Source organism: Crocuta crocuta, unplaced genomic scaffold, assembly GCF_008692635.1.
Source record: "Crocuta crocuta isolate KB4526 unplaced genomic scaffold, BGI_CrCroc_1.0 scaffold87, whole genome shotgun sequence".
Lineage (NCBI taxonomy): Eukaryota > Metazoa > Chordata > Mammalia > Carnivora > Hyaenidae > Crocuta > Crocuta crocuta.
Window position 1 is genome coordinate 1,050,569 of NW_027532166.1, and position 12,974 is coordinate 1,063,542.

Consider the following 12,974-nt stretch of genomic DNA (forward strand, 5'->3'; position numbering starts at 1 on the left):
ACCCCTCCCTTCTGAGCATACATGGTCCTGTACAGACTCCCATTGAGATCATAGAACCCTTTACTTCTTCATTTTCACATGTGTGTTTTTAGGCATTGTGACCAATTTATGTCTGGATCCCCAGAATCTATCACAATGCCCTGGCAAAGCTGGTGCCTAATAAAGGCTTAAAAATTAGGCCAACTTTAGCTTTTCTCTCTACCCCATAAACATGCGATAGACATCTTAAATGTAACTTTTGTTTTCTTCACTATACAAGTAATACATATTGACTACGTGTGTGCAGTAATAAGAGGAAGTAAGTAAAAATTACCTAATGCCAGCACCCAGAGGTAACCTTATATACCTTTTTCTCTGTTGATATGCACATATAGGAAAATGAACTTAATAAAGTCTAAATGAACCAAAAAGTACTCAGGGGTTTTTATTCTATTTTTCTTAGTGACCAAAGTACAAAATTTTCTGTTCTTGTGAAAATTTAGTTAACCAAAGGCTAAAAATCCAGCTAAGCATTCAGTAAGTAATATATTTATTTGTGTGTGTGTGTGTGGGGGGGTATGTATTTTACAGAAACTATCTTGGAAATAGATGTATTTTGTTTGGATTATAAGAAAAGTTCATATGCAATAGGGAATGCAGAAGAAGAAAATCATATTTAGTGTTAGGATTGTGGAATTACAGGCAATTTCTCTGTTTGTTATCATTTAAAAATTATTTGTAGAGGGGTGCCTGGCTGGCTCAGTCAGCAGAGTACACAACTCTTGATCTCAGGGTCATGAGTTTGAGCCCATGCTGGGTGTACAGATTACTTTATAAAATAATATTTGTGTGATATAATAAAAATCAAGGAAGAAAAAGAATTTTTTTTCTTGAGAGAGAGAGAGAGAAAGAGAGAGAAGAAGCAGGGGAGAGGGGCAGAGGTAAGAGAGAGACAAGCTTAAGCAGACTCCATGCTCAGTGTAGAGCCCAACATGGGGCTTGATTCCACAACCCTGGGATCATGTCCTGAGCAGAAATCAAGAGTTGGATGCTCAGCCAAGGCACCCAGACACCCAATAACCAACTTTTTGAGAATTATCTAGTGAAGATCTTAAAAGCATTAAATGGTATGTATACAATGTACCTTAAACTCTAAGCATTCTGTTGTACCCCAAAAATATCTTGAATGCTGAGAAAGATTACAGTAATAGAACGAACCAATGATTATCGTGTGCTTAATATATGCCAGGTAGTACACAAAACTTTAAGTGCACAAACTTGTTTAATCCTCCTCATAAAATTCCTGCTCCACAGGTACTCCTGTTACCTTCATTTTTCAAATGAGAAAAAGGAGGTCTGATCAAGTCACAGAATAGGTGGAGTCGGGCTTTGAAACAGACTATCTACCTCTAAAGACTGTTCTGATCTTCCTCCAGCTCTGGAGCAGTGCCTGTCCCAAATCATCTTTTCCAGAAAGTCAGCCAGATTATGTACAATGAAATTGGCTGCAAAATTTTAAATGATGCTTATATTTAACCACATAAGAAAAACCAAACAATGAGAAGGAAAGAAGGACAAAGATGAAAAGCCGCAGGAAAACAAGAAGGACAGGGATACACAGTTCACGAAACATAGACTGAGAAATTCACATGCTCTACTAGACGGAACCTGAGATTACAGATAACCCTTTATATAACTGCTCAAAGCTTTTAGCTCCATGGAAGAAAAATCTCATTATCACACAGAAACATCAAGGTCTTTAAGAAGCCACGTATCATTAGCTGATTAATAGTTATTCTTGTTTTTAAAAACTTACCCCTAGACTCATAAAAGCTGAGTCACATTAAAGTTCCCAAAGTTAACTGTATTTTTAATAACTAAACTATAATATAGACTAGGAAACAGATTGTTTTGAATTTAAAATGTTAAGGGGTGCCTGGGTGGTTCAGTCAGTTAAGCCTCTGACTTTGGCTCAGGTCATGATCTCGCAGTACATGAGTTCGAGCCCCACATCAGGCTCTGTGCTGACAGCTCAGAGCCTGGAGCCTGCTTCAGATTCTTTGTCTCCCTCTCTCTCTACCCCTCCCCCACCCCTGCTCCCAACCTCTCCCTCTCTCTCAAAAATAAACATTAAAAATTTTTTTAAATAAATAAAATGTTTAAAAATTTTAGTTTTGCTTCAGATATCCTTAAAGCTAAAAAAAAAAAATGGTAGCTTCTCACTGAAGCAAAATATATAGTAATTCTAATGAAAGCACAGACTGTCATGGTAATAGAGGAGCCTCTCTTTGCTTTCTTTTTCATTCTTTCCTCTTACTACTCTACTTTGCCTTCAACTTACTGCTTATCTTAACCTCCCAACCTCAAATCTTTGTCTTTGCTTTTGAAGGATAAAAAGTATTATGCTGGGTATAGAAAAAAGGTCTATACCTCCCCTGCAAATAAAAATACTTAAGTTTAATTAATAATTACTACATAATGATAATCTGTGAAAAGCGCCAAGATTAAAATGTACTCATATTTAGATCTTAACATTACATTTTATGAGTAACTCCCCTCTTTCAAATTTGTCTTCCTTTAAAGAATCTTTCCACTGCTTCAGGAAAAAAAAAATACATAGCATTGGAAAATCCCTCCAAAATTCCCATCAAAATAGGCTACTAACTATATTAACACCCCTCAAGGTCCTAAAAGATCATGATACCGGCATTAACTTTAGAGGGAATCATACTTTAAGAATCCTATGTTAAATGCAGATCAAAATACAGTTATCATTCAGGGCACCTGGGTGGCTGGCTCAGTAGGTTGAGTGTCAGACTTGATTTCGGTTCAGGTCATGATCTCAGGGTTCATGAGTCGAGCCCCTTGTCGGGCTCTGTGCTTGAAAGAGCACAGCCTGCTTGGGATTCTCTTTCTCCTCTTTTGCTGACCCTCCCCCATTTTCACCCACAGGAGTGTGTGCACATTCTCTCTCTCAAAATAAACAAACATTAAAAATAATATTTTTAGGGGTGTCTGGGTGGCTCAGTCAGTTAAGCACCCAGCTCTTGGTTTCAGTTCAGGTCATGATCTCACAGTTCATGGGTTCAAGCTCCATAATGGGGCTTGGGATTGTCTTTCCCTCTCTCTTTGCCCCTCCCCTATCTGCACTCTCTCTCTCTCTCAAAATAAATAAACTAAATTAAAAAAAAAATTTTAATGCAGTTATCACTCACCAGTGACTTACACACCCTAAATATTTTGAAAAACAACTAATTATCCATCAAAATATAAATTGTAAAGTTAAATTTGGAAACAAAATAACCTATGCCTCCGTATACATTATTATTTACTAGAATTGTAGCTAACGTGAAAAGCAATTAAAATTAAGCATATTATATTCTAAAATTACTGGATTAATTTTCTACCATTATTAGAATAATCCTGAACTGTTAACAGTATACCATCATCCAGAATATTATTAACCAATGTAGCTAATACAAAAACTAAATTATACTCACTCTGAGCGGAGCCGGGCTTCCATACCATCTGGCAGAAAAAGTTTTATTGTAGAAACAATACACCCATGGGTAACTGTTTAAAAAAGCAAATAAGATGGATAAAGTAATTGTTAAAAAATACAAACCTTCATGTCTCTCATACTCAAACATATATTTTATTCTTAAATGTAATATTTTCCAGGAAAGAAAAAAGACTGGTGGTTTAAAGACAATATTCATTCCCTTGGAGAAAGTCCTCTCTATTCGTTCTGAATCACAGTTGCAAGAAAGAATTACAGATAGAATCGTTAAGTGTCCTAACCTCCAATGCTGTGACAGTCCATAAAAAGTCAGTTGAACATGTGGAAATACAACTGAGGAGAGGAAATGCACTTTCTCCGCTATCAGTTGGCATCAAAACCTAACTCCAACTATTCCCCAATTTAGAAGTTAGCCCTAATTCCTCAACCTGTAACTTCTAGCCACACCTCACAAAACTCTAAGTCCTGCATGATATGGCTTGAATATGCTCCTTGATTCCCCATTTTATGAGTGAGAAGAAACCAAGACCTCAGACAAGGGAGACTGCTTCTAGGACTCTGTTATTAAGTATCAGAGCTGTTTGCTAGAGCTCAAGTCTGAGGTTTCCAGTTCATTATTTTAACTTGTGGTTCTGTATTCTCAGTGCTTTTTCTTCCTTCACCCCCAAACTTTTTTATATAACATCACACCAGTCACTTTGTGGACAACTTCTTATTGTTGCTTATTTCCTCCTTTTCCTTCTGAAGATTTCAAGAAACAACCCCTCCCCAAAAGCACCATTTATACAGAGCTTCTCTTTGTATATGGGTTTTATAGAAAAAAAACTTTTTTTGCTGCTTTAAGGTTGATGGCTTTTTATGTCTCTGTCCTTCAGAGATGACATTTTCCAGGGTTATGGTTCAAAGTATTAATTTCTTTACTGTACCAAAATCTAATTAAAAGCTATGGCATAATATACCATATGTGTATAATCTATTGTATCATGATAAGAGGGATGGCAGTTGTATGACTGTATACATTTGTCAAAGTTCAGTGAGTTATGCTTGTAAAACTGGTGTTGCAAGTAAATTATATTTCAATAAAACTTATTAAGAATAGAGCTAATGCATTTATGTATGGGTTATTCATTAAGTGATCAGACCCATGAATCATCAAGATGATCTTAGAAACATGAATATTATTCTGACATCTGGAAATACACAGTAAACTTAAGAAATTTAGCATAGTTTACTCAATTTTCATTAACTTAGTATTGAAAAGTGCTAATACAAATCAAGAACCATCTATGAGACAGTTTTCCAAATTCTGCCTAACACAGCAATCAGAGCCCTGAAACACTGGGTTCCTTCCTTCCTTTCAGGCCTCATTCTCCATCCTGCCACCAAAAATACCCTGTGCAAGACCAAGCTACCTGGATCTCCAAATCCCTTGCTTTTCACAACTCCATGCACTTTATAAGCTGTTCAGTCAGTGATGTCCTTTATCCCCTTTCCAGCATGACCAAACACCACTTATTCATTCAGCTCAGACTTTCTACTTCCCTTCACCAAACTCAGTATCTGAGTTAGGGGTCCCCAAAGTCTCCTATACCTACTTCTTAAAATACTGAGCACACTGCATTATGAATATTTATCATTTTTACAACCACTGCCTCACCAGTTAGAGTCAGCTCTGTGAGAGGAACAAGGATTGGTTGCTTTTCACTTTTAAAATCCTTTTTTTTTTTTTAACAGTTTATTGTCAAATTAGTTTCCACATAACACTCAGTGCTCATCCCCACAAGTGTCCTCCTCCATGCCCATCCCCCCTCCCCCCACATCCATCAGTCCTCAGTTTTTGTCAGCATTCAAGAGTCTCTCATGGTTTGCTTCTCTCCCTTTCCCCCACCATTTCCGCCCTTCTTCTCCCCCTTGTTAAAATCCTGTACTAGGGAGAGTTACCTGGTACACACCAGGCATTTAATAAATGATTACTGAATATGCCAAAGAACATGTCTGCTTAATAACTTACAGTTTTCATTACACAGAGGTGAAGACATCTCTTACTTTGAGGACAGCAGGGTTCACCTACACTTTCAAGAACCACCTAACTCCCTCTTTTTCCTGGCAGAACACAGGAAGGGGCGGATTTATCTCAGCTCTATGGCTCGCCCAGAGATTTACTATAAACAGGCTACAATAAATACATGAGCACAATACAAGAAAATCCAGGAGTACTGACACCTGACCAGTATATTTACTAAATTGATAATAAAGTCTAAAAAAATCGGTGCAGTGAGTTACAGAATAAAACTACAGTGCCAGAGCTGACAAGCTGTGATATATTACATCACAATTTCCATTGCTCAGACTTATCATCCCAAAGTCCAGCAATGGGACTGAGGTACAAATCTGTGAGATGAATCCAGGGCTAATACCGATTGGGCAGCACAGGGTTGCTGTACTACTGAAAGCAGTTAAAGATCAGGTCTGACTAAGTGACCATCTAGTCTAGCCAACCGTGCCTTTGAAAAGGTTCTTGTGACTACTAGATACACAGATGCACAAAACAAGATGGTTTTTCTAAATTTGCGACATGTAAGTATTTAAAACTACCTGATAAAAATGTTTTGTTTTAATACTTACATAAATCAACTCTACATAGCAGGATTTTCCAAAATGGAGTTCTAGCAGGTGTTAACAGAAAAGGATTTGGGGGGGGTCACAAAAGTTTGGAAAATACTTGGTAAAAAGAGATGGAAAGAATTTTTATTTTTTCAAATGAGTCTTTCACAGAGCTTAAAAGGCTTTTTGTGCATCATAAGGCTCTAAAAGTAAGACACATTTTCTAAACTTATTTGACCATTGAGCATCTCAGTCCCCTGTTTTTGGAACACCTAAGACAGGAACTAATATTAGGGTATTTTATACATGATATTATACAGTATTATGAAAAAAATAATTTGGAAGGTACTGCTCTAAAATACTCTATAAGCACATTGTAAACAAATTTGACTCAAAATTCACCCAGAAACATCATTTACCATTTTTCCAAGACTCAAAGACAAAATAAATATTGTAAAACACACAATGTAAAAGTTTCTTGGGCAGATTAAGGAGGCCACAGGATCACTGCCACATTAAATACAAGTACCCGTTGCTTTTGAAAAATCTGTGTTATATCGCTTCGCATCTATGAAAAGCCTACATTAGTACCTGTTTTCCTAACTGAGAGAAATAACTGAAAGGATTCTGGCTAATTATGAAAATTAAAGTGTAAGCAGTATTCAGCATCTGTTTTGCAACAAGCTGTTACAGAGGCAGTAAGAGAGCCCCACGAAGCTCCTTCCCCATGAACTACACTCAGCATCTCAGCTTTGAGCTGCCATAACTTGGAACTGTGTCTGTGAGCACCTGTACTTTATCTCAGTTTATTTTGTACAACCATTAGCAAGATATGTCCCAAGGCAACAGAAAAGCTTGAGAGGTTACTTTTTGGGTCTGGGAACTCTAAAAAATTTTTCCATTAAATTAATGGTAATTACTTCTTTATGCCATTTTTAAAAGGTTTCATAGGAATGCTCTGCTTTCCGATAGCAAGGAAACCTGTATGCACATGCATTATAAGCTACATGAAAATTTCAGAAATGTTAAAACGTGAAAACAGATGTGTCTGAATCAAAGAAACAAGGTATCTATGGAGAAAAATCTGCAATTACTTATAACTGTAAAACTTTATTAAAAATCAAAACGAAGGGGCACCTGGGTGGCTCAGTCGGTTGGGTGTCCGACTTCGGCTCAGGTCATGATCTCATGGTTCATGGGTTCAAGCCCTGCATCGGGTTCTCTGCTGGCAGCTCTGAGCCTGGAGCCTGTTTCGGATTCTGTGTCTCCCTCTCTCTCTGCCCCTTCCCCGCACATGCTCTGTCTCTCTCTGTCTCAAAAATAAATTAACTATTGGGGCGCCTGGGTGGCTCAGTCAGTTAAGCGTCCGACTTCAGCTCAGGTTATGACCTCACAGTTTGTGGGTTCGAGCCCCGCATCAGGCTCNTTAACTATTAAAAATTTTTTTTAAATAGATTTCTTATTTAAAAAAATCAAAATGAAGACTACCTAAGTTGTCCCTTGTGGGTTTTTACCTCTATTATCTTACACAGATTAATTTGTTTTTGAGTTAATATATTTACTTTATAGTACGAAGGAAGCCTTTTCTATTGCCTCTTCACACAAGCATCACTCAAAAGACCATGTTCACTGTGATTAATTTAAAAAGCTGTTTAAGGCCCTGGACTGGGAGACTGAAACTTCTGGGGTATGTTGTAGTCTGGTTCTATCTCTGTTCCTGCACTGAGTTGGAAGATCAACATTATTCCATATTTGAGTAGTTTCAAAGATCTCTCTCTCTCTCTCTTTTTAATGCTTTTTATTTTGAGAGAGAGAGAAAGAGAGCATGGAGAGTGGGGGAGGGGCAGAGAGAGAGAGAGAGAGAGAGAGAGAGAGAGAATCCCAAGGAGGCTCCATACCCAGTGCACAGAGTATGATATGGGGCTTGATCCCACAACAGCGAGATCATGACCTGAACCAATATCAAGAGCCAGATGCTTAGCTGACTGAGCCACCCAGGCGCCCCTTGAAGGATCTCTTGAAATGACTGGCAATAACAGGAAGCACAACGAGTGAAGACCAAAGAAGTACAAGAAACATTTATAAAACCAAGACCTAAATGAGAGGTGTTAACATTTCCAAACTGGGGAATAATCTGCTTAATTGTCTTTTGGCTGTAATCTAAGATAAAAGAGTTATCAAACTTTCATTCCTGAATTTTTTGCTTCATAAAACTTTTGATTTAAAGATTTTTTTTTTAAAGTCAGAAAAGAGGCAGGGAAAGTTAGCTGAAGAGACGAGTAACATTAATTCTAAAGATTTTTTTTGGTATTGATATTCTATCATTCTGTCTTCATTTGTGAGCTGGAGTACAGTAATAAAAAGCTTTCTCTCCTCAACTACTTATTTATATCAGGAATAACTCCTATAGGAAAGGTAGCATAAATGGTTTATGCCTTCTCTTTATTTACTTGTTTTCAGATTGGTTTGTCTAGGCTTCCAAGGATGATCAAATCTTTTTGCCTTCTTTTTAGTATTATTTAAATGCATGGATTTATACACATTTGATATATTTCAATCCACTGCTATTATTATTTGATGCTCAAACTGTCCCATCTTTGATCAGTTGGAACACCATGTTAATTCCTCAGTTTTTTGACACAGCCCTACCAGTCTTAGATAGCTTCACTACTTTATAATATGACAGAATCTTCTAGGCTCACCCTGTACATTTCCTGCCTAGACTCAGAGTCAGCTATTTCTCCCAGAAATCCTGTTTTTAGCTATTTATTTGGTGGGAAAAATCCTTTCTCTGTGTATATGAATTCATTTGCTACTTTATTTCTCTAGCATACACTGGAGCAATACTTATTATTGGCTTACTTTTGTATTTATGCACATGGAGTAGTGGGTCTTTGGCTTTACCTGTCTGCTATAATAGTCACTGAGAACCTGCTGGCTACAAAGCAGTATGCTGGTAAAGATGGGGAAAACCAAGATGATTATGACTAGGTCATTGTCCTTGAGGAGATTTCAATTTATTTTGTAGAGAGAACAAGAAATATCTAACATAACAACCAAGGGGGACATTTTTCATAAATGCTACAAGGGGTACATTACGGTAACTGGGAATGGACAAGGCAGGGGAAGGATTTATTAAAAAGGTAAGAGAAAAAAAAAGATTTCAATAGCTAAAAATGGAAGGAAAGGCCGAGAGAACGGCCTGAGCAAAGACACAGAAAGAGAAGGAGGGCAGGATGAGGAGACTGGAGAGAGCAGGTAGAAAATATATTTCAAGGCCCTCTGAGTGCCAGGCTGCAGGCTAATTACACAACACATGTTAATCACTTACAGCAAACCATGTAAATAGTCATTTTTACATCTCACATTACAGATGAGACAGATAAGACAAGGTCAAAGAGGCTAAAGTTAACTTGCTTGAGATTATACCTTTGGCAAGTGGCAGTGCTAGGATTCAAAATAATCTTTTCTATACACCATCTTATCTTAAACTGTAGTTTAACAGCTTAACATATATTAAGGAAAGTAATGGGAAACAAAATCAAAACTCTGAACTGAGTCTACGTTTTTGAGGGCCTTAAGTGTACAATTAAGCACTTCGGACTTTATTGTACAGTATGGCACAGCCTTCTAAAAGCAAGAGAATGACAAATAGAGCTGTAACAGAAGAATATGCTGGAGGCAAGGGGATGGCAGAGTATGGCAGTGGGAAGTGGAGAGCTAGTGTAACCCCTGAGGTTGGCAATAAGAGAAACAAGTAGGAGCAGGGAAAGGGGACAAATGACCTGGATGGCACAGCTGTTAGGGGTAAGGAAGAGACAAGATTCAGAAAAAATACCAGAATTCTGAGTGTTTGAGAGAATGATGGAGTAATATAAGAAACTGGAAAATCGGTAGAATGCTCTAGTTTGAAGGGGAAATTAAGCTTTGTACAGGGTGATTATAAGGGGCTTGAGGACAAGGGAAAGCATATAAAACAGCTGCTGCCAGAGACATAACTGAGCAGGGTTCTTAAACCTGTTTTCCAAAAGACCAACCAAAGCTTTTAAAAAATAGGTATGTTCAGGGACACTTGGGTGGTTCAGTCAACTAAGAGGTTGACTCTTAATTTCAGCTCAGGTCATGATCTCGCAGTTTGCAGGATTGAGCCCCACAACGGGCTCCTTGCTGACAGCATGGAGCCTAGCTGGGATTCCTTCTCCCTCTCTCTCTGCTCCTCCCCAATGCGTGCACATACTCTCTCGCTCTCTCTCTCTCTCTCTCTCTCTCTCTCTCAAAATAAATAAACAGACTTTAAAAAATAGGTATGTTCAGTCCCCACACCTTGCAAATCTCCTTCTTAGGACTGAAGAGTGGGATCCAGACATCTGTAGTTTTAAAAGTTCTGCAAGTAATTGTGATGCAGATAATTCCTGAATCGAGTATCCATTTTTTAAATGAACAAAATAAGACTGCCATGCCATCAGACAGATTCTCTTAGTCACCCGGCAAACCTGGCAGAGTCTCTGCTGAATCAGCGTTGTGATTTTCCCTAGCAGCCGGAAAGTGGAAGAAAGTAAAGCTTCTGGTGAAAGTTGCCAAAAGCCAGGAATGAACAAGGACAGCAAAGCCAAAAGTGAGGGGGTAATCTAGTATTAAGTAAGAATACCTTTGAAATGGCCAGTGACAGGTTTGAAAGAATAGACAGGTAAAGGAGCTTGGGGCTGCAGCTACTGAGAAAGAGATGTAGACTTAATGGCAAGAAAAGATGATACAAATGACTGGCAATGGTTTTAGGAATAATAAAAGTACCTGTCCCAGAGATGAGAACTTTGTATACATTTTATCAATGTTCACATCGAACATCACACCATAAACCTTGAGGTAGGTAGTAGTATCAAGAATCCCATTTTATTGGGGTGCCTGGGTGGCTTTGTCGGTTAGGCGTCCGACTTTCGCTTAGGTCATGATCTCGCGGTTCGTGGGTTCGAGCCCCGCGTCGGGCTCTGTGCTGACTGCCAGCTCAGAGCCTGGAGCCTGTTTCAGTCTGTGACTCCCTCTCTCTCTGACCCTCCCCTGCTCACGCTGTCTCTCTCTTTCCTAGAAATAAATAAAAAAAACATTTGAAAAAATCTTTAAAAAAAAAAAGAATCCTATTTTATTACATGAATAAATTAAAATTTAAATAGGTTAAAGAGAGGTAACTAAGTCACAGCAAAATAAAAAGGGTGGTGGGGAACAAGAAAGTTGCCAGTTTCTGATCCACATATTAAGCTTCTGGGTTAGGAGGAAGGTTGTCAAAATCTTAGTTGAGGTAAGATGGTAGAAAGAACTTATGTAACATGGCAGAATAAGATTCGTAAGACATTTTAAAATTTATTAACCAGTATGTGCCAGGTTGTGTGTGGGGATTGAACAATGAAGACAGACACACTGCCTGCTCTCGTGCAGCTTGCAGTTCAGTTTAGTGAGGGAGACAAACAGACGAAGGAGACTGTAGTGTGCAAAAGGAACATAGAAGGGCACCTTTTCTAGCCTAGAAAAGTTTCTAGCCAAAGGAAAAAGCATGTGCAAGGGTTTGAAGACCAGAAGAGACAAGGTCTATTGCGGGGAGTAAAAGTAATTGAGGGAAGTTTGAGCACAATGCAAAAGGAAGATACCACTGACCTTTCTCATAATAGGCCCCTTGTTCACAGGGGCCTACCTACGAACAGATATTGGTGAAGTGGACTTTGGTGATGAACTGCCTGCAGTTATATGTTAAGTTTACAGAACTAACTGGTCCCAAGCTTTGCAGCGGAGGGTTACTATAATGTTATGTGACCCAGAAAACTCATGCCCTGTCTGAACAGTTTGTGGGTTTGGGAACAGAGGAACAGTTAGCACTGGGCTCCTAAGGCCCCCATTCCAGGAAAATCTGATAGGCTGGCTTTCTCTCTTCCTCACTTCTTAAAAAAAAAATCTGTTAGAATGCCATCCTATTTGTTTACAATATTTTATATCTTTAGGGCAAGTTTGTACAGTACTGACTGACCAGTGAGTTTTCTTCCTAAGGTCACACAACGTGGAAAGCTAAACATCAAAATCAGCTTGTTTTGGAGAGGCTGGAATAGAACAGACACTATTATGAATGGGTATGTTCAATGACATCAGGTTCCTATAATCTTAATAAAATTATGATTTTACACACACACATATATGTATTAAAAAACCACTTTCATATATATATTTTGAAATTTCCTTTTATACATTATTTTACATAAATACATAAATGTCACAGATAGTGGAAGGTTTTTAATTGCAGTTTTATTAACCCCACACTTTTTAATTTGGCTCCCTCTCCTTTATTCCTCCTTTCCACCCACTCCAGGATGACTCAGGTAGTGACCACATGCATCCTTCCATGCTTTTCTCCCCGCGTTCAAATAATCATCTACAAACATACATATATGTATACATTTAAAGGAATTGGTGAGACCTTTTAAATTTTTTTTTTTTCTAACATTTATTCATTTTTTTGAGAAAGAGACACAGCGTGAGTAGGAGGGGCAGAGAGAGGGAAGCACAGAATTAGAAGCAGGCTCCAGGCTCTGTGCTGTCAGCAGAGAGCCTGACGCCAGGCTCGAACTCACGAACTGTGAGATCATGACCTGAGTAAAGTCAGCCACTTAACCAACTGAGCCACGCAGGTGCCCTGAGACTTCTTAAAATAATGAAATTATTAGTAATAATTCCTTCCTCAACAAGCTATTTTTCATAATTTTATATCCTTACTTTATATGTATTCAAAAGCACTATGTAGTACTGTTTTGCATTAATTCATGCTTTACGTAAATAGTGTTGTACCACACACATCCTTTTGTAATTTGCTTGAGATAATGTTTGAAAATTA

General features: G+C 38.2%; 1 protein-coding gene across 31 annotated transcripts in view; it reads right to left on the minus strand.

The window, feature by feature from the left end:
- The window catches only part of SLMAP (sarcolemma associated protein), a 149,013-nt gene that overhangs the window by 64,839 nt on the left and 71,200 nt on the right, over positions 1–12,974 (minus strand). For all 31 annotated transcript variants that reach the window (XM_077776641.1, XM_077776633.1, XM_077776638.1 and 28 more), the window contains exon 3: positions 3,480–3,552. In XM_077776641.1, the coding sequence (XP_077632767.1) occupies positions 3,480–3,552 (73 nt within the window). The remainder of the gene's footprint in view (positions 1–3,479; positions 3,553–12,974) is intronic.